General features: G+C 43.3%; 2 protein-coding genes across 5 annotated transcripts in view; one reads left to right on the top strand and one right to left on the bottom strand.

The window, feature by feature from the left end:
• NUP153 (nucleoporin 153) overlaps positions 1-1,930 on the top strand; it is an 81,540-nt gene extending 79,610 nt beyond the window's left edge. For all 4 annotated transcript variants that reach the window (XM_045004940.1, XM_045004942.1, XM_045004941.1 and 1 more), the window contains 2 exons: positions 94-256; positions 841-1,930. In XM_045004940.1, the coding sequence (XP_044860875.1) occupies positions 94-256; positions 841-925 (248 nt within the window). In that variant the 3' untranslated portion in view covers positions 926-1,930. The remainder of the gene's footprint in view (positions 1-93; positions 257-840) is intronic.
• A 6,448-nt stretch (positions 1,931-8,378) lies between these two features.
• On the bottom strand, positions 8,379-22,952 carry FAM8A1 (family with sequence similarity 8 member A1). The gene is made up of 5 exons (XM_045002774.1): positions 22,523-22,952; positions 20,014-20,134; positions 10,994-11,117; positions 9,798-9,937; positions 8,379-9,256 (listed from the first exon to the last, which is right to left on the bottom strand). Exons 1-5 carry the CDS (start codon positions 22,935-22,937, stop codon positions 9,112-9,114), a joined length of 945 nt encoding a protein of 314 aa, XP_044858709.1. The 5' UTR covers positions 22,938-22,952; the 3' UTR covers positions 8,379-9,111.
• Between the last annotated feature and the right edge of the window lie 1,671 nt (positions 22,953-24,623).

The raw sequence follows: 24,623 nt of genomic DNA, 5'->3' as shown, positions 1-24,623 counted from the left end.
TGTGACACAAACTTATATGGTAGAATGGCAAAGGGGAAGAAATGTGATTTTTTTGCATTGGAGGCGTTAAAGGTAGACTTTGTCTTTTTTTAGGTGCTGTATTCCAGTTCGGACGTAGTGATACTAATTTCAGCTTCACAAGTAATAGTCCAGGAGTATTTACTTTTGGTGGAAATCCAGGTGCACCAGCGCCACCAACCCAGCCTTCTAGCTCTTCAGGATTTCCATTTAACCCGACTCCAGCATTTACAATGGGGTAAGAATATCTTTAAGTGACTAAAAGGGTGGTGGTGGGAGGAATAAGGATCCTAATTCATAGTGTTGAGTATGTGCAGCGTCTAACTCCCAAATCAGTCTTCATTTACATGATTATTTAGGTGTTCACATGAACATCTGTGAACAATGACCTCCATATAAATAAGTGACTGACTAGTGGTTTTGGGTGCCAAATCTGACATAAAGGGGCCTGGTTTTCAGATGTTGAGCATCTGTCCGCTGAAGATCAGGTTCTTTTTAAAGTGTCTGAAGTGAGGCACAGAATCACTTTTTATGCATGAAAATTAGGCCACCTTTCATGTTTGCAGACCTTGCATCTACTTTAAAGCCAGCTACTTATTCATCTTGTTCTGTGTGTTCTGTACTGTAATACAGGAAACGCGGATGCTTATTTTGTTTCTGGAATCCTTCTCTTGTGTCGGATTTTATGAAGTTTGGGCCTGGCTAATTGCTGTCAGAATACAGATTATTGCAGATGGTTATTTTAAATTATTCCAGAAAAATCCTGAGATTTGCAGTGGCAGCATGCCAGATTTTTGACTACTTGTGAATTCTTTTTGACAGGTCTAACGGGAAAAATATTTTCTCTGCTTCTGGATCTTCAGTTTCTGGGCGGAAGATAAAGACTGCAGTTAGACGTAGAAAATAATTGTCAGTGGTTGTTAGACAGCAACTTTCACAACAGCTGGTGCCCTGCACTTATTGGATTGTACCTCATGCTGGGTTTAGCTGAAGTCAGATCTGCCTAAAGAAATTCAAAACTCTGCTGTCTTTTTCCTCATTTAGTTTTCTTTGGTAAGAGGTAGAGTTGGCAACAGGAAGGTTCTCAAGCAAAACTATTTTAGAATCCAGCAATTTCTTTATTCAGACTTGGCATGGTCTGGCTATAGACATGAATATAGCCTGCACAGCAAATAGCTTTGTATAATACCTCTTCATCTGCACCACTATGTGCGCTCATTTGCGTTTACTGACGCCTCAAAATTGTAATTATATCAGTGAAGGGATTCTGTATAGAGTAGAGAATGTTGATAATGAATGATTTCTATGCTGAGTTTGTGCTGGTGTATGTGTGAAGTGAGTGAGTTGGGTGTATTGTGCACTAAAATTTTCTGATAGAGGAAGACTGATTAAAGGATGGTCCCTGCTAAGGACTTGTTAGATCTGTAGTTCTCCATTTAATAATTATATGCTATTTCTATATTTTCATTCTTACAGCTCTTTATCACCTGTCTCGCCTTTTTGTTATTTTATTATGAAAAAGTGTAAATACAATTTTGTTTCTCTCTTTTGGCATAACAAATCTGTGAACTTGAAATTTTAATTTTGTGTTATGGCAATTTTTGTTTAGTATTGTCTCAGATTTTATTATGTAAATCCCATTATTCAAAGTTGCCTAAATCCATTTGGAAAATCTTTAAATAAAATTGGGAATTCTTAAAGTGAGTTTATTGGCTTTTCTGATCCATTTTTGTTTGGACCAAAAACCAGTATTGTACAAAGTATTAAGTATATATTTTTATATTTACAGAAATGGACTGTGGTGACTTTGGATAATAAGGAAAAAGTTTAATATTAAAGCCATGTTTATTACAGTATAATTAACATGTTAAACCATGGGATAAATGCCATCAATAAAAATTATGAAATATTGTTTGTTGTAGTTTTAACTCACAATGAAACCTATCTGTAAGATTAAGCATTGTGTCCATCAGAATAGAGGTCATACCTCCCTGCAACTTTTCTGCTTTCAACAGAAATACTGAGATTGGTATAAATGTGTTCTCTGTGATTTAATGGCTCCTCTAAACGAGGGGATGTCCAAACTTCTCAACCCCGAGGGGCTGTAACTGGCTACTTACTTGGAGCCTGAGGGCTGCACCTAACTTGCATATACATTTACATACTTTTAAAAATCAAAATAAATGCACATAACCATAATATTTGCTTGTACTTGTATTTTACTTGATTTAATTAAAAGTGCTGCTGCTTGGAATTCAATAGCACTGAAAACCAACAAAAAAGTCAAGGCAGTCAGAGACCTGTAGCATATGGGACTGAGGCCTAGGGTGTCTCAAACTGAAAAGCACTTGCTGGTGACCTGGCTGATTGGTTACATAGGGCTGGCTCCTTGTCATGGTTTCCAGCTGTTAAATATTTTCCTAGTATTCCATGAAAGCAAGTGTAATTGTCCTGGAGCTCCTAAGTGATTGCAAATGGGAAGGGATGTTGGTCCGTGAGACTCTAGTGAAGATGTTAGAAAGCCTCTGAATGTAGAATAATTTTAGGGAAATTCTAAAATCCCTACCCCCAGATCATCTGTTCTGGTGGCTTCCAGTGTATTGATTAGAACTTCTGAGGCAGCAGTGAGCTGGTGTAAGACAAGCTGATCTCAGAGTTCACTGGGGAATGGTCAGACACCCACCTCGGCTGCCAATATTGTTCACCCCAGGGAGTGCTAATTGTTTATGGTCCAGCAACAGACTGGCGGGACAAACACCAGTGGTTGTATTACATAAGTAAGGAGGCATTCCTGGAACTGTGTGTACCTTGACAAGAGCATCCATTTCCCTGAGGAAACAAGCTTCCTCAGATTGTTACTGGTCTGTCGGGCTGAGGGTGGTTTAGAGGTTGCATCGTATGCAGCAGCATCTGCCACACATCCATTTAGAGGTGTATCCAACTGGACATTCAGAAACATGGATTTGCTGGAACCCAGGTATCTATTCTACTGTGTTAAGTTATGTTACATGGGCTGAGGAGCTATATGTGGTAACACTTCAAACTTCCCTGGTGTAGACAAATCCAAAGCCTACTCACTTAACTTTCATCAAAGCATTAAACATTTTACATAATGTTCTAGCCTATTAGAATTACTAAAGCACAAGCATGTACTAAAAATTTTTAAAGTTAAGTGTTTTGATAGCTAAGATATTTGTGGCCTTAATCACTTATCAAATTATATTTTTAAAACTGACAACAGCTTTGTAGTTAAATGTGCTAGTCATCTCTGAAAACAGGGAACTTAGTCATACTCTTAGCTGCTTCTTTTCAGAAGTTTGACTGTGCTGGAACCTCAAGTTTCTCTTCACTTCCAAAATAGGTGGTTGGGGCGGGGGGTGTTGGTTTTTTTTGACAGACACATCTATCTTAGCTTGCTGTAAAAGCCTAGTGGAGACAAGGTGTAGGGCTGGAGTAGTCTCACCTAGCTCTGTTGTTCTAAGCAACATCAGAAGACTTAATAAAAATGATGCTGGTCTATTTCCAGTAGGGCTCCCCTTGGTGGAGCTGTACAGGTGATGGGAACAGTTGGAAACTTGGGAGGGGCAGCTCACCTACTTCACTACTACTGTACTGCTCACCTTTGAAAGCAGTAATTACCTATTTCAAGGGTTCAGCTGCTTTCAGTGCAGTTAGTTTACACTGGCTACGCTTGAGCTATTGCCACACATTAGCTTACCTCAAGTGACTTTGGCCAAACTACAAAACACTGAGGATGCACAAAATGATTGGATTAGCAGCAAGGTCTCACTACTTTATTAAAGCCGGGTCTACACTGGGAAGGCTTTGCTGGAATAGCTATCAGCATACCACATTGGCAAAGCACTCCTACTGTGGACAATACCAGATGCTGGGGTTTTTCCCACATCCCTGGCCTCCCATGAGAGAAATAGATTATACCAGCAAAACTGCTTTTGCTAGTATAAATGCATCTGTTTGAGGGGCTTTTTTGAGCTTCAGTTCACAGCAGATGATGGGCTAACTCACTCAGGTTAAAGTACCTCATTCAAACTAGAGACGTGTATGGACAGGAGTTGGGTTAAGGCAATACAAGTTGTAGGCTGAGTTATCAGTAAAGATAAGCCCTCAAAGTCACCTAGTGTAATACCAAAGAATTATTTTCATTCTCTCTCACTGTGGGCAGAAAATGGCCTCTATGAAGGAAGGAAGTTGTAGTGGTTCCTAGAGTATGCCGGAAGTGTTAGCTAAACCTTTAAAATAAACATCCCTTTTATCTTAGCCAAGCCATACTTGCAGTGAAGAGCTACTGATGCTCTACAGGAAAAAAATGTCAACACATGGCAACGCTCCAGCTACAATACCACCAGAGCTGCAACTCATCCCATTGCTGCAAGGATTCTGCATCATGACTGAATTAACCTTGTTATAAAGCAAAGCACACACTCCCTAATAGGTAATTTCTTCTGAAATATGCCTAAAGACTGAAACAGGAGCTGCTTATTGCAAAGAGAATTTTTCAACCTACCACCTTTAGGTAGTCTCGTTCACAGAACTCTGAATGGTAATATTGAGGCTGATTTTAATCACTCCTCAGCATTCAACTGCAGCTCCCCACCCAACACTTCTCCAAAAGTGGAGACACACTTCAGTCCATGATTAGCTTGTCCTTTTCCCCTTTCACTGTTTTTACCTTGCATCTTTCATACCTAATGCTTTAGCTGAAGCAGGAATACAAAAGGGTATTTGTATTTTATACAGACCAGCCACAGGCTTGTCAACTGTGCTATTGCTATCCAGTTTTGTGATAACTAGAGCAGAACTTGGTCACATTTAATTGATAGGCTAAAGGCACTTTAGAAGTGAATTCTTAAAGCTGATGTTCTAAATAGGCAAACAGCTGTGAATGAACTTTTTTATGAAAGGCAGAGCAGGGAAGCCAAACATGTACTTGCTAGCAAACTGCAGCTATGACGAAGGAATTAATTTCAAAACTCAACGGTTTGTGGTAATGTCACTCTTCAAATGAAAGGACACTTCAGGGCTTAGATTTTTATTGAGGAACTGAATGGTATAAATTGTCTTTGAGGTATCAGACAACTGAATGCCCTGATCAATTCCAAACAAAGTGGCAACTGCAAGCACCCATTTGAGTGTGAGAAACAGACTGAAGCCAGAGGCAGTGACAGCTGAATTCAAGTACTTTGTAAAAACAAACTTCTAATTTGAGAGAAGATTAAATATATAAACAAGAGAAAGTACACCGTTAACTGCAGCACTTCACCATAAATCTGGTCATATGATTGACATCTTGAGCACTTAAGAGCAGAACCTTAACATGAGAGGTCAAGTTTCTTTTTTTTGATTCTACAATCTGTTTTGAAGTTTTGCTCTAGCACAGTCTCTCTACTTTGCAGTCTGTTGCACCATACCGTCTACAGGCAACTGATAAGGTCATATGCACCCTTCTGTGATACATGGAATGAATTCATTTATATAGAGGAAACTAGATTCCTGTTTAGAATGCTATGAGCCTTTCAGAAATCTTGATTTGAGTGTTAGTTTTAAAGGTTATAACTAATCTTAAGAGTTCAAAAATGCACATCTTCAGGGAGAAGACCATACATCATTAGAACAATTTTATGCTGGTACAATTAAGCTTGATCCACACCCATTAGACATTCCCCCACGAGTTTGGGGTGTTAGACATTACAGCTTTAGTGAATAAAGATTAAATGGGAAGTTATATTCTATCTAGCTAGTGGAATGATTTAACAGTAAATAGTGTAGTTAAGGTAAAATTAATTTTTGAAGGAAAAGCATGTGCAAAATACACCTTTTAATGCTAATGATTTTTTTCCTAAAATAGCAAGCCTATCACCATTTGTTTGCAATGGCTAGAGTGTAAGATAAACCTATTACTTTTTAAATCTTGTCTTCTTAGATTGTAATTTCTTTGGACAGGGCTCATTAGACTATTTGTACAGTGCCATCATAATTTGGGGGGCAGGAGGAGAGGTGCTCTTTTGAGGAGTCTAGGTTTGGAAGCTGGGTCTCCAGCTGAGAACGGTTTGGTCAGTGTCCTGATTTTAGATACAGGCAGAAGGCTGCCCATCAAGTCAAATAGCCACCCCACATCTCAGGGATGGGCAAACTTTTTGGCGTGAGGGCTACATCTGGGTGGGGAAATTGTATGCAGCGCCATGAACGTAGGGCTGGGGCAGGAGGGTTTGGGGTGTGCAGGAAGGGGCTCAGGGCAAGGGGTTGGGGTGCAGGAGGGGATGCAGCATGCAGTGTGCAGGAAGGGGCTCAGGGCAAGGGGTTAGGATGCAGAGTGCAGGGGGGGCTCAACATAGGGCAGTAGGGGGCTCAAACCTGTGGGTACCTCCCCCAAAGGTCTCATTGGCCGCAGTTCCGTTCCCAGCCACTGGGAACTGCAAGGGGCGGTGCCTGCAGTGCACAGAGCCTTCTGCCCTACAGGGACTTGGTGCTGGCTCCTTCTGGGAGCCACACAGGGCCAGGGCAGACAAGGAGGCTGCCTTAGCCCCGCTGCGCCATGGGGCTGGCAATCCCACGGGCCAGACTGAAAGCCCTGACACGCCAGATCCGCAGACCATACTTTGCCCTCCCCTGCCATAGCTGTACTGAAAAGCAATGGCCTAAGCAAACTTAGCCTATCATCTCTATCTAGCAGTAGTTCATATTCACTCTTACTGTATGCAAACCTGTCATTCTCCCAAAACCATTTAATTATACTAGTATGGCTAACTCGGCTATTTGAGTTTGTGGTGTAGGCTCACCTCCCAGCTTTGTTGTCTAACCTATTCACGCTAGTACTGTATCCAAATGGCTGTGCTTACAGCATGTGCAGAACAGGAACCGCTTATGAAGGGAAGGGGAGGGGGGCGGACCACACACACTGTGTTGGTGAAACCTGCTGCCCTACCACACAGTGAAGCCAGAAAGGAAAGCAAAATACGGTGGTCTTTATACTGTGGCTGAACTCAGTGTTTATCCACTTCATTAGCTCTAGGAATGAGTATTAGCTGAGGTTCAAATTTTATACAGTGGCTCTGCAGTTTAAGAAGTTGGCAGCGTCTAATCTGATTTGCAGTTAGTAGGCAATACTTTAAAATTACCCTGTGTAAGTGGAAAACAAGTTTACAAGAAGCAGTGAGCTCACTCCTGCCAGGGGTGGGGGAGGGGGAGAGAGTGTGTGTGGGGGGGAGGGAGATCTAATCATGCAAATGGTGCATCTCTAAAGCAGACATTCAACGTTTTGCAAGTAGTAACCAAAAAAATAGAACAAACACCATTGTAGTGAAAATCAGTTTAGCTTCATGCTTCCTTAGATCAGAATACTCCCTCAGGAACACTTCAATACTTAGCCCTAATGATATACCACTTGTTAAAATGCTAAATTATTGTGAAAGTTCCTAAATTATTTAAATACAGTAGAAATGCTTGTTCTATGTTTAAACTGCACATTTTAGAATACTCTCTCACAACACCCCCTTGCACAAAGTAGATGACAGTCAAGAGTAACTGCTGCAACCACTTGTCAATATTTAGTCCTAAGCCAACTACAGACAGTAATGTGGAATTCCAATTCATTTAAAAAAAAAAAACTTGACACATTTAATCAAGTTTTAACAAAGAGTTGGCACTGTTCTTCAGAAGCTCTTTCACAGTCAATATTACATGAAGAATAAATATAAGTTATCAAAGCTGTTATCAAAGCTATGTAATCATGCAAAATATTAGGTTTCGTTATTCATCAGTAGGTATCCAAGTTATTCTGCATATAGCAGTGATTAGGCAGAATTTTAAAATATAAAGTGAAAAACAGTTTTTGAACTTATCTATAAAGTTAGCCATAATTTGTGTTCTGGTTGATATTTTCTACATGCTGCATATAAACTCCATCTATCAGTTTACATAGTCTATAGGCAACAATTTGAGGGAAGTAAAAACTTTCCTTCCCCAACAAACGGAAGCAACCATATTCGCCTTTTGTTACCATGATCTATACTGTCAGGGCTGACCGCGCAGGGGGGGCAATTTGCCCAGGGGCCCCCACGAGAGTTTTTTGGGGCCCCTGCAGCGGGGTCCTTCACTCGCTCCGGGGGCCCCAGAAAACTCGTGGGGCCCGGGCCCCCACAGCTTCTTCCACTCCGGGTCTTCGGCAGCACTTTGGCAGTGGGGGGTCCTTCCACCCCGGGACTCGCCGCCAAAGTGCCGGGTCTTCGGCGGCAATTCGGGGGCGGGGGCCCCTGCCGCCAAAGACCCCAGGCCCCCTGAATCCTCTGGATGGCCCTGTATACTGTTAATTTTATAGCTCTGAAGTTATTTACACAAACCTATTTCACAAATACCACAGTAATTTATTCTTCCCACAAAGAAGTAGTAAACTAATTTAGTTCTTCATTAGGATAGACATAAATAGTAAGTGACTTAATGCTTAACACAATCATGCAAAAAACCTGCCACAATACATGTTTAGATAACACATTTAAAAAGTGGTGAAGGAATACAATTCTTGAAGTGAAGGAGTTCACTAAGCCTCTAAGGGGTTGATAATACCCAACCAGCGCACAATGCATCGGTTTAATGGAAACACATTAGCTATATTTTTGCCTCCATCCCCCCAAGAAACACTGCAATCCCTTCTAAGGGATAGTCTCTGTAATGTGTTTTGTAAACACCAATGTAGACCACAACTACATTCTCCAACTTATTTTTCCCATAAAATAATCAAGTTGTAGAACTAGTACTTCTTAGGATGGCAATATTTCCAGGTATCTCCTTTCTGGAGATGGAGGGAAACTGTCCGTTATGGAGAAATATAACCAGTTTTCTTCCTGTCAATCTAATGTTAATACTTCCAAATTGAATAGGTACTATTTCTCTGAAATGTCTTTGGCATTTAAGAAAAATCAATACTTTCAAGATAATCACTGGCACCATACTGGAATGACTCATTGTTTAACATCTGAATCTGTCTCCAGTTAATTTGGGCAACCAATACTGATGGTCTTCTTTACTTTGTTTTTTAGGAGTTCAAAAAAAGTTTGGTAATCTGGGCTTCTTTTGGTATCATCTGACTCCATTTCTTCTTACCACAATAGTTCCTGCTACAATGTCATAGGCTGTTCTGTTATGCTGAAAAAATAGCAGCGTAATGAATGCAGGAAAAAAGGAAGCAATAGAAAAATTCTTGATCAAGGCTCGTATTGTAGACCTAGAATGAGAAGGAAATCAGTTTGTTTTAATTTTCAGTCTCTGCCCAGAGAAGTTTTGCCACTGATCCAGTACCTCAAATTTATGCATAAAGTGAAACATGTGGATTTAGAAATCAAGTATTTTAACACACAAAGGTAAAATATGCCTTTCTGTTTAAGTGATTAAATAGTCAGGACATGATTCTTGGGTCACTGCAGGATTCTGTCTGATAAGACTCAGTGCCAAAGAGACACAAACTTTAAAGCCAGAAAGGACCATCATGATCCTTTAGGCTGACTTCCTGCACATTGCAGACTACAGAACCTTGCCCAACCACTCCTATAATAGACCCATATTTCAGAAGAAATAGATCCCCTCAATTCTTTAGTGTTAAAAGACAGACCCCTTGCTACAAAGTATGTACTGAGACATCTCACTGTACATGACGGTTTTAATAAGAAAACAAATTAGCAAAACGCTGACAAAGTAATCTTATTTCAAATCATGTACTTTCAACCCTATTAATTTGCGAGTGATGCAATTAAGTGAAGAATACTTACGTTGTTATGCTAACATTAGAGGATGGAATCACTAACACACGATTTGGTGCAATAAGTACAGATGTATCACACGTCACAACTCGAAGTCCAAGCAGAAACTTCCCTGGGGTTGCCCCACCAGCTCCCCAAATACAGATAATCTGCAAGAGAAATCAACTATTTTATTTCTGCAATCCATCACTGTTGGTTGCCCAAAACGTATATAATTTTAATAAGCCTGATCTATAAATAAGAGCAATCCAAATGGCACAGAAGTATAAGTCTTAATCTTAATACATTGAATATTTAATTTACATTTATTCTCATGTAGTAAGTTTACATTTATAGTTTTAAAATTAAAAGGTTTAAAGTTAGTTTTAGCTTGGGTAAGAATTACATGTGTGTTTAGTAAACTGTGTAAAGAGCTAAATCAAATGTAACCAAACCTTGAAAAATAATTGGTTCAAATGCTAAAAAAAATGCAACATCTAACAAGACAAGTTTTGGGAGAAGGCTATTCTTGAAATATGGCTAAGAGAACCCTCTAAAACAAACCTGATTCTTACAGACAAAAGGGTTGTGATGAATTTATATTTATATTTCATATATCTTAAAATATGGGCCCTTGTAAAGAGATAAAAGACCAGCTTTGACATTGATACATTCAAAGAAAAAGGCCCAGACTGCCCTATCCGGTCTTAGCCAAGGTCGATGGAAAGCCAAGAGAAGAGCAGTCCCAGACAGCCAAAAATTGGTTCTTAGCTGAAGTAAGCAATAGGCAATGACATCACTTGTTTGTTATACTGTATAAAAAAAACCATGTTTGCTAAGGGTAGTTGTCATTCCTATCTGATCGAGCTGATGGCAGTCAGGATGACAGAGATGTCCCTAGGATGGGCCTTTTGAAAGTGTACTGATCAACTTATGTTTGCTATTGTATAGATGTATTGATTGCTTATTGTTATTTAGGTTTTTAGAGCAATTGTATAATTTGGCCTTTGGATTTAATAAAGGAATTTATGGTTAAATGAATTTCTAGTAGTATCCTATCTTAGTAATTCCAACAACTTCATGGATCAGACACCAGTTGGTGTACTAGTGTTAGATTTCTTAACCAGTTAATGAATCAGTTTTCAAATACTTCTGATAGTCATGGAACAACATTTGACTTGGCTATCCAGTTGATAAGTTAGGATTTAATATTCATGACTAGTTACCTCATAGAAGCAGACTAACAACCTGTAGATAAGGGCCACTATCATCATTTTCTGCAAGTCTTCCATGGATGTGTCTTCATCTATTTCTTCTATTATATAATGCATAGCAAACTTGGAAATGTCCCTGTACAAAAGAAGACTTCACTTTAACAAGTGAGCCATTCCACAAGGCTACTGCATTTGACCTTCATTATGGTATTGCCATACCTGCAGCCACCCCTTTGGAACCTAGGCCTGGTCTACACTGAAAGGTTATATTGGCATAGCTATGTCCATCAGAGATGTGAAAAAAACACTCCCTTGACAGACTTAGCTATGCCAGCATAATCCCTAGTGCAGATGCAGCTTGCTGACTCAGCCTCGTAGCCCAATTCTACACTACAAATTATGTCGACCTAATTTACGTGGACATACAGCCACTGCAATTATTAAACAGCTTGTGTGTACACATTTGGCTCCTTGCGTCAGCAGTGCACATTCTTAGCAGGAGTGCATGGACTATATTGTCAGGGTGGGACATTGTGGGGTGGCTCCTGGAGGTCAGCGACAGTCAACATAAGCAACGCAGTGTCTACACTAACACTGCATTGACCTAATTACATCGACCATGACAATGCCGCTTGGGGAAAGCGGCACAGAGAAGCACATTGTCGGGAGCCAAATTTAAGTGAAGAAACTTCCACAGCTAGGTCAACTCAAGGCTGCACAGGACCTAACTCTGTAGGACAGACCAGGCCACAGGCTTTAAGGCTAGAAGGGACCATCATGATCATCTAGTCTGACCTCCTGCACGTTGCAGGCCACAGAACCTCACCCACCCACTCCTGGAATAGGCCCCTAACCTCTGGTTGAGTTACTGAAGTCCTCAAATCATGATTTAAAGACTTCGAGTTACAAACAATCCACCATTTACTCTTGTTTAAAGCTGCAAGTGACCAATGCCCCATGCTGCAGAGGAAGGCGAAAAACCCCCAGGGTCTCTGCTAATTTGACCTAAGGGAAAATTCCTTCCTAACCCCAAATATGGTGGTCAATTGGACCCTGAGCATGTCAGCAAGACCCAACATTCAGACACCTTGGTAAGAATTCCTTGTAGTAACTCCACAGCTAGTGTCTCATCACCAGCCGTTGGGGATCTTTGCTACTAGCAGTCGCAGCTTGGCTACATGCCATTGTAAACAGTCTCATCATATCATCCCCTCTATAAACGTATCAAGCTCAGTCTTGAAGCCAGCTAGATTTTATGCCTTCATTGCTCTCCTTGGGAAGTTGTTTTGGAAAGTCACTCCAATGGTTAAAAACCTTTGTCTAATTTCAAGCCTAAACTTGTTGATGGCCAGTTTATATCCATTTGTTCTTGTGTCAACATTGGCACCTAACTTAAATAACTTCTCTCTCTCCCTGGTATTTATCCCTCTGATGTATTTAGAGAGAGCAATCATATCTCCCTATCTCCCCATAGCCTTTGTTTGGTTAGGCTAAACAAGCCAAGCTCTGAGTCGCCCTTGCATAAGGTAGGTTTTCCATTCCTCTCAACATCCTAGCAGCCCTTCTCTGCACCTCTTCCAGTTTGAATTCATCTTTCTTAAATCTGGGAGAACAGAACTGCACACAGTATTCCAGATGAGGTCTCACAAGTGCCTTGTATAATGGTACCAACACCTCTCCCTCTCTACTCGAAATACCTCACCTAATGCATCCTAGGACTGCAACAGCCTTTTTCATAGCTGCCTCACATTGGCAGTTCATAGTCATCCTGTAACCAACCAGTGCACCCAGGTCTCTCTCTTCCTCTGTCACTTCAAATTGATAAGTCCCCAGCTTATAGCAAAAATTCTTTTGTTTGTCCCTCCTGCATGCCCTTGCACTACTAAATTTCATCCCATTTCTATTACTCCAGTTTTCAAGGTCATCCAGCTCTAGCTCAGTGGTTTGAGCATTGGCCTGCTAAACCCAGGGTTGTGAGTTCAATCCTTGAGGGGGCCATTTAGGGAACTGGGGTAAAAATCTGTCTGGGGATTGGTCCTGCTTTGAGCAGGGGGTTGGACTAGATGATCTCCTGAGGTCCCTTCCAACCCTTATATGATATTCCCAATATGGAGGAGGACCGAAATAGCTCTCATCTTTTTGTCATCCACAAATTTTATTAGCACACCCCCACTTTGTGTGTCAGTCATTAATACAAATGTTAAATTAGACTGGTTCCAAGACCAATCCCTCAGGAATTTCACTAATAACCTCCCTCCAGTCTGACAATTCACTATTCAATATGACCCCCTGTAGTCTTCCATTTAACCAGTTCTTTATCCATCTTTCAATTCTCATTAATTCCCATCTTCTCCAATTTAATAATTTTTCCCACCTGGAAATTTATCAAATGCCTTACTGAAATTAGGTAGATTAGATCTATTTCATTTCCTGTGTGTCTAAAAAGATCAGTTATCTTTTCAAAGAAAGATCAGGTTGGTCTGGCACGATCTATCTTTTGTAAAACCATGTTGCATTTTATCTCAATTACCTTTTAACATCTGTCCTTAACTACTTTCTCTTTCAAAATCTGTTCCGAAACCTTGCATACAACTGAGGTCAAACTAACAGGCCTATAGTTTCCTGGATCATTTTTATTCTTCCTTAAAAATAGGTACTGCAGTGACTTCTTGCTTAATATTGTATTTATGTTCCTGAAAAATGCTACTTTAAGCAAAATGATGTTAAGTGAATCCAATTTCCCCATAAGAATTAATGTACATGGGGGGGGAGTAGATTCCAGGGAATTTTTTTCGCCAGACAGAAGACTGTGTGTGTGTGTGTGTATATATATATATATATATATACACACATACAGTATAAGTTTTAAACAAACAATTTAATACTATACACAGCAATGATTGGGAAGCTTGGTTGGTGCAGTCAGAGAGTGAGATATTTCCCAGGGAATGCCTTGCTGCTAAATGATGAACTAGCACTTGGCTGAGCCCTCAAGGGTTAACACATTGTTGTTAATGTAGCCTCACACTGTACAAGGCAGCAGGAATGGAGGAAGAAGACAACAGACGCATGGCAATAGCTGCAAACATTCCCTGCGCTATCTCACTGGAGTGCACCACTCCCTCCACTTTCCAAAACGCCGTGCATGCACATGTGAGTGTGTGTGTGTGTGTATGTATGAGAGAGAGACACACATTGCCCCTTTAAGTATGCTGACCACACTCTAAGTACACTGCCTTTTTAAGTAGTCCAGCAAGTCGAGGCAGCAGCTGCTGCCAGCAAGCTACCTCCGTCCTAAGCCGTCGTGTCCATCCCCTGCTCTGTGGAAATGAGGTACAAGGACCAGGGGGACACCCTGATATCAGCACCTCTCTTCCCCCCAGCCCAGCAAGCGGGAGCAGCTCCAAAGCAAAAGGCAGGACCAGCACACAACAGTGGGGGAAGGGACATCTAAACTACCCGGCAATTGACAGCCTGTTGGCTGGCTGCCACACAGGGAAGTTAGGGGAGCTGATATGGGGGCTGCCAGCCCATTCTGGTTCCAAGCCTCCACCAGCTAGCTCCAACAGGCTGCTCTTCCTGCAAGCAGTGGACAAAGCAGGCGGCTGCCAAACAACATTATAAGGGAGCATTGCGCAACTTTAAACAAGCACGTTCTTTAATAGATCAGCAATGAATCAACGTTAACCTGGACGACATTAAGTGAAGAGTTACTGCACCATATAGTTAAGTGGTACAACTCCTAGTAGGGACATAGTTACAGCAATGTAAAGATGCAATATACTGATATAGCTATTCCCATACAGGAAGGAGAATAAGGGCTTGACTACACTTGCGAGTTACAGCGCATTACAGGAGCCCCGGGCGCACTAGCTCACTACCTGTCCACACTGGCAAGGCACGTAGAGCACTCTGACTCAGTGGCTAGAGTGCTCCTGGTACTCCACCCCGGCAAGTAGAATAACATTTGCTGCACCCCTGCTGGAGCGCCGCAGCACCAGTGTGAACGAGGTGCTGCATTACTGCACTCTGATTGGCCTCCAGAAACATCCCATAATCCCCTTAAGTGGCCACTCTTGTCTTTGTTTTTAATTGCAGCAGAAATGTGGATATGCCCTTTGAAAGCTCCGTTTCTGACAGCCAGCTGCTTATCTGCCCCAAGACAAAACAACCATTACTGTGGAATGCTGAGAGAGAGAGAGGCAGGGGGGAGAGGAGAGGGGTCTGCTGCTGTCTGAACTTACAAGAAAGCATGCTGACATGCTCTCAGCCCCCCAAAACCCCACTCTCTCCCCCCATGTACCCACAACACACTCCCTGTCACACTCCACCCTCCCCTCCATTTGAAAAGCACATTGCAGTCACTTGCATGCTGGGATAGCTGCCCATAATGCACTGCTCCCAATGCCACTGCAAGTGCCGCAAATGTGGCCACGCCAGCGCACTTGAAGCTGTCAGTGTGGACAGACTGCAGCGCTTTTCCTACTGTACTCTACAAAGGCTGGTTTAACTCAAAGCGCTCTACATCTGCAAGTGTAGCTATGCCCTAAGCCAGTGGTCCCCAACCTTTTTGGCCAGCGGGCGCCTGCCGAAGGACCACTGCGGCGGTGGAGCACCCGCCGAAGTGCTGCCGAATTTCGGCGGCATTTCGACAGCGACACCTCTCGATGACGTCACTTGTTGACGGCAAGCAACATCATCGAGAGGCGTCCCCGCCGAAATTCGGGAGTGACGCCTCTCGATGACGTCACTTGTCGATGGCGAGAGGCGTCCCTGCCAAAATGCCGCTGCAGCATTTCGGCGGGTGCTCTCCCGGGGGCCAGGATGCAGGCGCACTAAGATGGCGCCCACGGGCACCGCGTTGGGGACCCCTGCCCTAAGCTATACCAGTATAGGGCACATTTACACTGGTTTATCCATTTAAAAGAAGCCACGCCCCTAAATGAAATAGTCAGACATGCCTAACTGTCAAACTTGCATACTTCAGTCACATGTATCCAATATACAGCTGTGTTGTCAAGTCTAATAATTTAAGTTACAAGGCATTATAAAAAAGCATTTCTTCCCCAAAGACTGCTTAAATTAGGTCATCAAGAGTAGGTGGTTCAAACCACACTGATCCCAACTTCCCATGCAGACTGAGGGCTTGGCTACACTTGCACTTTATAGCGCAATAAAGCCTCCCAGAGCGCTCTACCTTACTCCCCGTCCACACTGGCAAGGCACGGAGAGCGCTCTGACTCCCTGCCTAGAGCGGTCTTGGTCCTCCACCTCCCCAAGAGAATTAACAGCTGTTGCATATTGGGTAAGATGCTGCAGCTCCAGTGTAAATGAGGAGTAACGTTATTATGCACTGATTGACCTCCAGAAATGCCCCATAATCCTCTTAACTGAAGTGGTCTCTCTTGTCTTTGTTGTGAACTTGGGACACGGAAGTGCCCTTTCAAAGCTCCAGTTCTGAGACGGGCTGCTTATCTGGTATGAGAAAAAAACAAACAGGTACTGTTTGCCTTTGAGTATGTGAGATAGAGGCAGGGAGGCTCCGTTTGGACCAAGAGAAAAAAAACAGCTACTGTTTGCTTTGAGTGAGTGAGAGAGAGGTGGAGGAATGAGGGGGGGTCTGAACTTACAAGATAGCATGCTGACACACTTAGCACCCCAAAAACCCACTCTCTCTCCCCCTACACTCCTTGTCACACTCCACCCCACCCCCACCCTCCCTTTGAAAAGCATGTTGCAGCCTCTCGAATGCTGGGATAGCTGCCCATAATGCACCGCTCCCAATGCAGCTGCAAGCCCTACAAATGTGGCCACGCCAGTGCACTTTCAGCTCTCAGTGTGGACAGACTGGAGCGATTTCCCTAGTGTGCTCTACAAAGGCCACTTTAATTTAAAGTGCTACAGCTGCAAGTGTAGCCATACCCTGATTGCAGAGTAGAAAGTTTTTCCATGATTAGGATAGCAGTAGTCCCTACAGCTCCTAATCAAGATCAAACCCCATTGTGCTACATGCTGTGCAAGTATGTAGCTAGAAAGCCTCTGCCCTGAACAGTTTACTTTACTTAGAGAAAAATTTCAAAGAGGCAAGAAGAGGAGAAGAGTAAAAAACTGGATCATGTGGTTACACAGGTTAGCTATGTTGCAGCCTTGTGATTCCAATTATTCTATTTCAAATTAACTCACCTTTCCCGTAACTGCTACACACACACACACACAAACATCATTGGTTGGCTCTCTTTTTAGTATCACAGCAGAAATGAATCTGTAGAGAGCAGTAGGCTTATGGGTTAATTCAGCGTTCCAAGCATAAGGGCACGCATAGAAAGAATGGAAATGTTTGCAAAAGCAGATAAATCAGCCTTAAAAATCTGCATCATTTGTGCAGTAGATAGGGGAAAAACTGAGTTAGAGAGGGCTTTGAAGTTGAGAAAAAGCAGTCATCTATAGCAGATTCCCTCCATTCCCTCTTTTCAACCAAGGAACAAAACCACTCTGACCTCTTAACAGGCCACTTCTGGGCTACTGCACTAGGTTCGTTATGCCTCCATTATTCTAGATTACCTCTTAGTTTTATTAAAGTAGATCCTTCCTCTGTATACTCACTTGCAGGATCTGGTGCCCCAGGTGTTGAGTTGAAGCACTGTCTTGAAAAGCAATATCCTTTGAGGGGCGCACAAGAGATTTTACAGGAAGGAAGCTTCATCACCCAACTCTGTATAAGGGAGGGGAGCCTCAACTACCTCAGTTCCTTCTCTGCTGCCACAGACAGCAAATGGCTTGCCTTCTTGTCCTAAGGCTAGATCTTCCCTTACTCTAGATTTTCATATAATGAGTCAGTGCACAGTATAGGATAGTTTAGAGTACACAGACTGCCCTTGTCCTGGGGAACAATTGACTCTCCGCTGTAACCGAGTCCCAAGCTCTTCAAGATGTGCACCTCCTGATTGATCATACCTTACATATCCAGTACCTTCTACGTCTGGATTATCAAGTGAGTCTCACACAGCCTGCCACACTTTCACTCCCTCCCACCCGCACTAGAAGGGGGAGACACTTGAGGCTCAAGGCTCATCTGGTTTTTCCATGGCTACAGCCTGATATTCAGATGGGGCCATTGAGGGAACCAAGACTAGCCTCTGTGCCAAGGTCCTCTGACATAGGACCCAAGACAGATATTGCCATTCTGGCCTTAGGTCCAAAACTGGAATGTCTTCAGCCTTATACCATGAGCAAATCCTTTATCCAGCATTATTAGCAGCAGCTAAATCAGAAGTGGCACGGAAGACCAAACCATCAATGTTTACTGAGGCTCTAAAAGTCTTGGCAACTAAGCAGGAAAAGCTCATCTCAGCACCTACTCCTCATTTGGCACCAACTTTGGACCTATCTTCCAGTGCCAGTACCTTTGCAGTGATACTGCAAGTCCACGCAGATGCCCGTCAGGGAAAAGAAAGTAGACCTTTCCACAAGAAGTGCAGAGTCATCCCTTTTCTCCTTTTTATTATGAACCAGTATTTGGGGATCTTGATGGATGATCAGCTGAACATGAGGTCCAGGTGAGATGCAGTAGCCAAAAAGGCTAATGCAATCCTTGGATGTATAGACATAGAAATATCTAGTAGGATTAGGGAGAATGCATTATCTCTATTTGGCACTGGTGCAACACCCACTGGAATACTATTTTCAGTTCTGATACCCACAATTCAGGAAGGATGTTGATAAATTGGAGAGGGTTCAGAGAAGAACCACAAGAATGATTAAATGATTGGAAAACATGCCTTATAGTGAAAGGATCAAGGAGCTCAATCTTTTAGCTTAACCAAGAGAAGATTAAGGGGTGACTTGATCAGTCTATAACTGCCTGCATGGGAAACAAATTCAATAGAAAGAACAGGAGTACTTGTGGCACCTCAGAGACTAACAAATTTATTTCAGCATGAGCTTTCGTGGGCTACAGCCCACTTCTTCGGATGCATAGAATGGAACACACAGACAGAAGATATTTATACATACAGAGAACATGAAAAGCTTATGCTGAAATAAATTTGTTAGTCTCTAAGGTGCCACAAGTACTCCTGTTCTTTTTGCGGATACAGACCAACACAGCTGCTGCTCTGAAAAAAAAAATCAATAGAGGGCTCTTCAATCTAGCAAAGGTATAACAAGATCTGAAGCTAGACAATTCAGACTAGAAGGCACAAGGGACAAGTTTTTAAAACAGCAAAGGTAATAAACATTGGCACTTACAAGAGCCGCAGTGGATTCTCCATCACTGACAATTTTTAAATCAGGATTTGATGTTTTTTCTAATTTTTCTAGTTCAAACACAAATTAATTCAGGAGGTCATGCTAGATGATCCCAGTGGTCTCTTCCGACTTTATAATCTATGAATGTTCTCAAGTAGCATTTAAAATTACATTTTATACAAGGAGTAAAGAGAACAGTCAAGGTTGACAGGTTCCACATCTGACTTATCATACCCCCTACCCATACTAAAGAATTGCAAACAAGTGTTTTGTTTAGTAAATGCTACTTAGCCCTTTTCTTTAAAATAAATAAAAACTACACAAATTACATGCTTGATGTGGAAAACAACTGATGGAGGAAAAAACCCTCAAATATATCAGCTTTCAAAGTTTTTCCAAACAGGGAACGTGAGATTTTTGAAAAACCCTAATAGCATCTTTTAAAAGTACAAGCTAGTTTAAAGTGTTTTCCCAACTGCTCATACTCAGAAATTACATTTTTATACAAATTGTGAATGCCAACTACTAAGCTTAACCAAAAAAAGTAAACATTTGAGAGTATTTCTAGGCATGTACAGTAACTTTTTATAATACACACACCTGTATAATGCATCACTTTAATAAAGATCTATTTTTAAAAGACAAAGTATGCTTGAAAGGAGCCTCTTAACAATTAAGGTTCTGTCATGTGCAACCCTAGCTACTCCAAAATGCACACTATATATTTTCTTTAATCACAAGAGTGAAAAGCTTTATATAATAATGCCTTAAATGGTTTAACTTACTTTATTCCACTGAGATGCATAATACTTAAGACAATGGTTGCCTTTATAAAGAAAAGAATAAAGAAATCCACCATCTCTGCTATAAACCTGTGTGCCAAGGATGGGATAATGTATTCCCGACCTGTAACAAAAACAGTTAATTACCCAAAATTTTACTGTGCTAAAACAATTTATAACTTAAACCTGAACGTACATTAGTTTGCACTATACAGAATAAGAGGCAATATTAAAATCATATTCCACATTGTCCCACTGCAGGGAACATTTTAAAATCCTTATCTGACCCATGGAACCCCATATTCTTTTTATTCAATTACCTCCTTAAAATGTACTTTGATACAATGGGAAATGGATGACAAGTTAACTAAGCACGTATCTAAACCAAGTTAACATATTTTTGCTGTTGCTCTTCCTCATCCCATCCCATCCCCTTCCCTGCTCCCTTTGAGTCACATATTACACCTAAGTAACTAGACATGGTCTCACCCTTGAAGAGCTTACTTTTTGTAGTGTACCATTTTTGCAGTCTATTATATTTACAAGGGACTTGATACAGAATGTTTTCCTGCAGTTTAATTTTTTATCTGGGATTAAAACTGCCTCCTTCCCACCACTCATTCATTCTACCTTAGAAGACTTCAGAAAGAGCTGAGCACCAGCCCTGTGAAAATCAGGCAGGGTCCTTTTAGATATGTCAAGTCAGGTTCCTGAAAATCAGGTATTCTAAATGCCTAGCCACTTTTGGCACCATTTTTTTTTTTTAAACAGAACCAAAGACCAAGAAGTTGTCTATTTTTTTAAACTTCAGGAGAAGTAGACAGGTGGTGATAGTAATAAGAGAAAGTTTTTTTTTAAAAAACCCCAAAAGGACAGGTGTCATATAAAAGAATTGTAGGTAGGCTGAATCTCCACACTGTATTTCCTCAGCAGCACTTACAGGCGCGCCTGTATGAAATTTATATTCTAACAACTACAATTTAAAATATTCATCCACCTGACTTAATATAACCATATTTGTTAAAATTCACACAAGTATGTTTTGGAAGGGAGAAGGAACCCTTTACTATTCCACTTCTTCCCTCACAAAAAACTTCACCACAATAACCTCTCCTACCTAAAAAGCCATCTTCACAAGGCATCCATAGAAGCTGCACAAATGGCACTCTGAATATTAGCCTCAACAAGTTGCTTGAGAGCAGCACAAAGCTCTCAGCCTCTGTGTTCTTACTTTTAAATGGCAAATACAGTTAGAAGAATGGTTAGGTAAGAAGGGCACCTTCTTAATATTTGCTTCTGTTCATCTTCCTTTTATATCTGCTTATCTCACAGACAAAGTCACTCTCATTAATGCTAAAGAATAGCAAAACAGATTCAATTCCCATTCTTGCATTGTCATAGTTGTCAAATTCTAATTGTACAACCTTTAACCAAAGATGACGCAAGAATGTGAAGAACACAGCTTAACTTCCTCACACCAAGTTGAGCACGCAGTACCAGCAGGTAGAAATCAAATGAACTTTCTAAAATGAGCATGTTTAATATGAAAGTTAGTGATATGGAACCTCTGATTTTATTCTTCTATAGCCACGCTAATATATTAAATGCAGCAACAACTGGTTAAGATGAAAGGTAAGTGCTAAGACCATGAAAGTCAGGACTTAAATATGACACACTTGTTAAAGTGTCGAATTCTTAAATCTATTAACATGGATGGTGCTACTAATATAATACTGCATATGCTATTCTTTGAGGATAACTGTCTGTGCTGCATTAAGAAGAATTATTGCTTCTATGAAATTCTGACTGTGGTCACAACTATCCTTGATAGTCAAAATCATTTCCAGATGCCAGTAGAACACAAAGTACCAAGTATCCCTCATTCCACACTTTGTTCCCTGGCACAGCAGATTAGTGTACTAATTTCTGAAGACAAGGATAAAATTGTTGATTCAAGAATAAAATTTTGATTGTATTTAGTATTTGGATCACCACCATTTCTTTCATTAGGCAGCTAAAGGGGTTGTCATGCACCCAAGTCCAGAGGCACTAAACAATCCCAACAATAGTAGTAAAATGAAGAAACAGAAGCACAGAGATTAAGTCTCCCGCCACACCATAAGCCACTGGCAGGGCCTGGAATGAAATACAGACGCTCCCATTCCCAGGCCAACCACAACGCTACGCTTCGAAAATATAAAATGCTACATATTAGAGCCGAAGAAGGGCTCGGGGTAGCTTGTCTCTCTCCCCAGTAGCCGCCAGGCCAAGAGAAGATACCAGCTCCCCCGCCCAAGCCACAGCAGCAAAGCCCCACCACTGACAAGCCTGGCGACCAGGCGTGGGAGGGGCAGCGCGTCGCGCGTTCACAGCACTGGGGAGACCTGAATCCCAGGCCGCCCCGGCCAGGCAGCTCCCAGATCCCGCCGGGGCCACCCGCTCGAGCCAGAGCCCGAGCCAGGAGGCGCCTTCCCCCGCTGCCCCTGAGCCTCCACCTCGGCCCGGGTCTCACCTGCCGGCCGGCCGCTCTCCCTCGGGGCGCTGCTGGCGGCGGGGCCGGGCCGGGGCACCGCGGCCAGGCGGGCGGCTCCCGGCCAGGCGGGCGGCGCGCGGGGCGGGGGCGGCGGCGGCGCGGCGGGGGCGGCCAGGAGGTAGCAGGGGGCGTAGTAGGCGGGCGGCGGCGGCGGCGGGCAGCCGGCGGCGGCGGCGGCGGCGGGCGGGCCCGGGCTGCCGTAGGGGGCGGCGGCGGCGGCGGCGGCCAGGAGCGCGGGGAGGCCGCTCTGCCAGCTCCAGTAGCCGCAGTACGAGTCCCAGAGCCACTGGTGCACGCGCCGCGCGTACTCCCCCGCGCTCAGCGCCTTGGCCTCGGGGCCCTCGGCCGCCGCCGCCGCCGCGGGCTCGCCCGGGGCTGCCGCGACCTCCGCCATAGCCCCGTCCCCTCCGCTGCCTCCCCTGTGACGCACACACGCTCCCTCACCTCCCACCCTGACTGCGCAGGCGCGGGGAGCCGCTCCAGCCAATCCACCCGCCAGGAGGATTGACAAGAGAGAAACGGAAGAGCTCTCTCCTCCCCCCCCCCCCGCCGCGGTGAGATGGTATCGTCCAGGGTTGAGCGGATGAAGCAGGAGCTCCTGGGGCTGTGGGGGCGGAGCCTGGCACCTCGCAGTCCCGGGAATGGAACTGCGGGGGGCGGGGCGAGGCACCGTAGCCACACCCCTTTTCAGCCCGCCCAGGTTCAGTGCAATGGGGACGCCCCTAAACCAGGTGACGCGGCTGGGCGGATGGTCCCTAATTCTGAGCGTTTCAGTGTCACCGGGGTGGGCGGGTCTAGGGAAATCACCTCCCAAAATGCGTTACCCAATTCATGGAGAGCCCTGCCCTGCCCTGCCCACCTGGCGAGAGAAAGAAGAGAGATTCCCCGCACCTCCTACCCCCCTAATGCCCCCCACCATTGCTCTCAGAGGTGGGTCGGACCTGCTTGGCAGTGGGTTTTGTCACCTGTGTCCTTCTGTCATTGCTGACCCTTTGTGGTCCAGAGGTAGGTGCACGTGGCCACCTCAGCTTTTCTCTCCTTTTTCCAATTTGGCCTCATTGCTTTTTGAGGAGAGGTCTTTAATGGTGTCTGCTGATTTGAGAAAAATACCCTTCTCGTGCTTCCTCCTAGTGAGTACATGAGAATGGCCATAGTGGGTCAGATCAATGGTCTGTCTAGCCCAGTATCCTGTCTTCTGACAGTGGCCAGTGCCAGGTGCCTTAGAGGCAATGAACAGAAAAGGGCAATAATCCAGTAATTGAGCCTGTCAACTCCCAGCTTCTGGCAGTCAGAGGCTAGGGACGCTCAGAGCATAGGGTTCTGTCCCTGACCATCTTGGCTCATAGCCATTGATGGACCTATCCTCCTTGAGTAAAACGTGTTTCTCTGCTCCCCACTAGGTTTAGACTGCTTGCGCCTCCTACTTTCTGCCTCTAGGTTACGGTCACTGTACTTGGTTAGAGTTTGTGCCGCGGAAAACAGAAGCAGGCAATTGAGCAGCTCAATGACTGCCGCTGTCGCCTGCGGCATTTCGGCGGAGGGTCCTTCTTCGGCGGTGCGATGGGAGTGGAATCGGAAGCTCCCGCGCGCCCTGTGGGGAGCGCACAAAATGCCGCCCCTTGAATTCTGCCTAGGGCGCCAGAAACTCTGGTGCTGCTCCTGGATCTTTTGTACAAACCGCATTAGCATGTTGAAATTCTATTCTGAATTCAAAACTGAGTTTAAGCTGGTATAACAGATGTGCTAAGGGGGCAGGGCATAAGTTACCACTTCAGCTTTCCATAAACTTACCTCTGAATTTGGTCGACATCACTGATGAATCAGTCTTACCAACAGCTATCTTGTCATGCCAATAAAGCTACTGACATGATTAAAATGTACTCTCACCCTACTGCTACATTTCTGAGCAGATGTAGCTGGATAAATTGAATTTTCTCTGTTCTTGCCATTGCCCATCTGGTTTCAGCTTGTTTGTGGCCTCTGGCTACTTTCAAATCACTTTCTATTCTGAAAACTGAATTAGGTTTGCAGTTGCATTTTCTAAACTGAAATTAGCTAGAGGCCACAGAATTAGCTAGGG

The sequence above is a fragment of the Mauremys mutica genome, chromosome 2 (assembly GCF_020497125.1).
Source record: "Mauremys mutica isolate MM-2020 ecotype Southern chromosome 2, ASM2049712v1, whole genome shotgun sequence".
Taxonomy (NCBI): domain Eukaryota; kingdom Metazoa; phylum Chordata; order Testudines; family Geoemydidae; genus Mauremys; species Mauremys mutica.
The sequence above is the reverse complement of the archived record's forward strand: the minus strand, read 5'-3'. Positions and strand labels throughout refer to the sequence as shown.

What these genes read in the sequence shown, in the direction of transcription:
- FAM8A1 (XM_045002774.1), bottom strand. Translation starts at nt 22,937, where the DNA reads ATGGCGGAGGTCGCGGCAGCCCCGGGCGAGCCCGCGGCGGCGGCGGCG. An exon ending in ATGCATCTCAGTGGAATAAA is followed by an intron (nt 11,118 to 20,013) that starts GTAAGTTAAACC and finishes TCTTTTGTACAG; the next exon opens with GGACATTTCCAAGTTTGCTA. An exon ending in TGTTAGTCTGCTTCTATGAG is followed by an intron (nt 9,938 to 10,993) that starts GTAACTAGTCAT and finishes TTTCTCTTGCAG; the next exon opens with ATTATCTGTATTTGGGGAGC.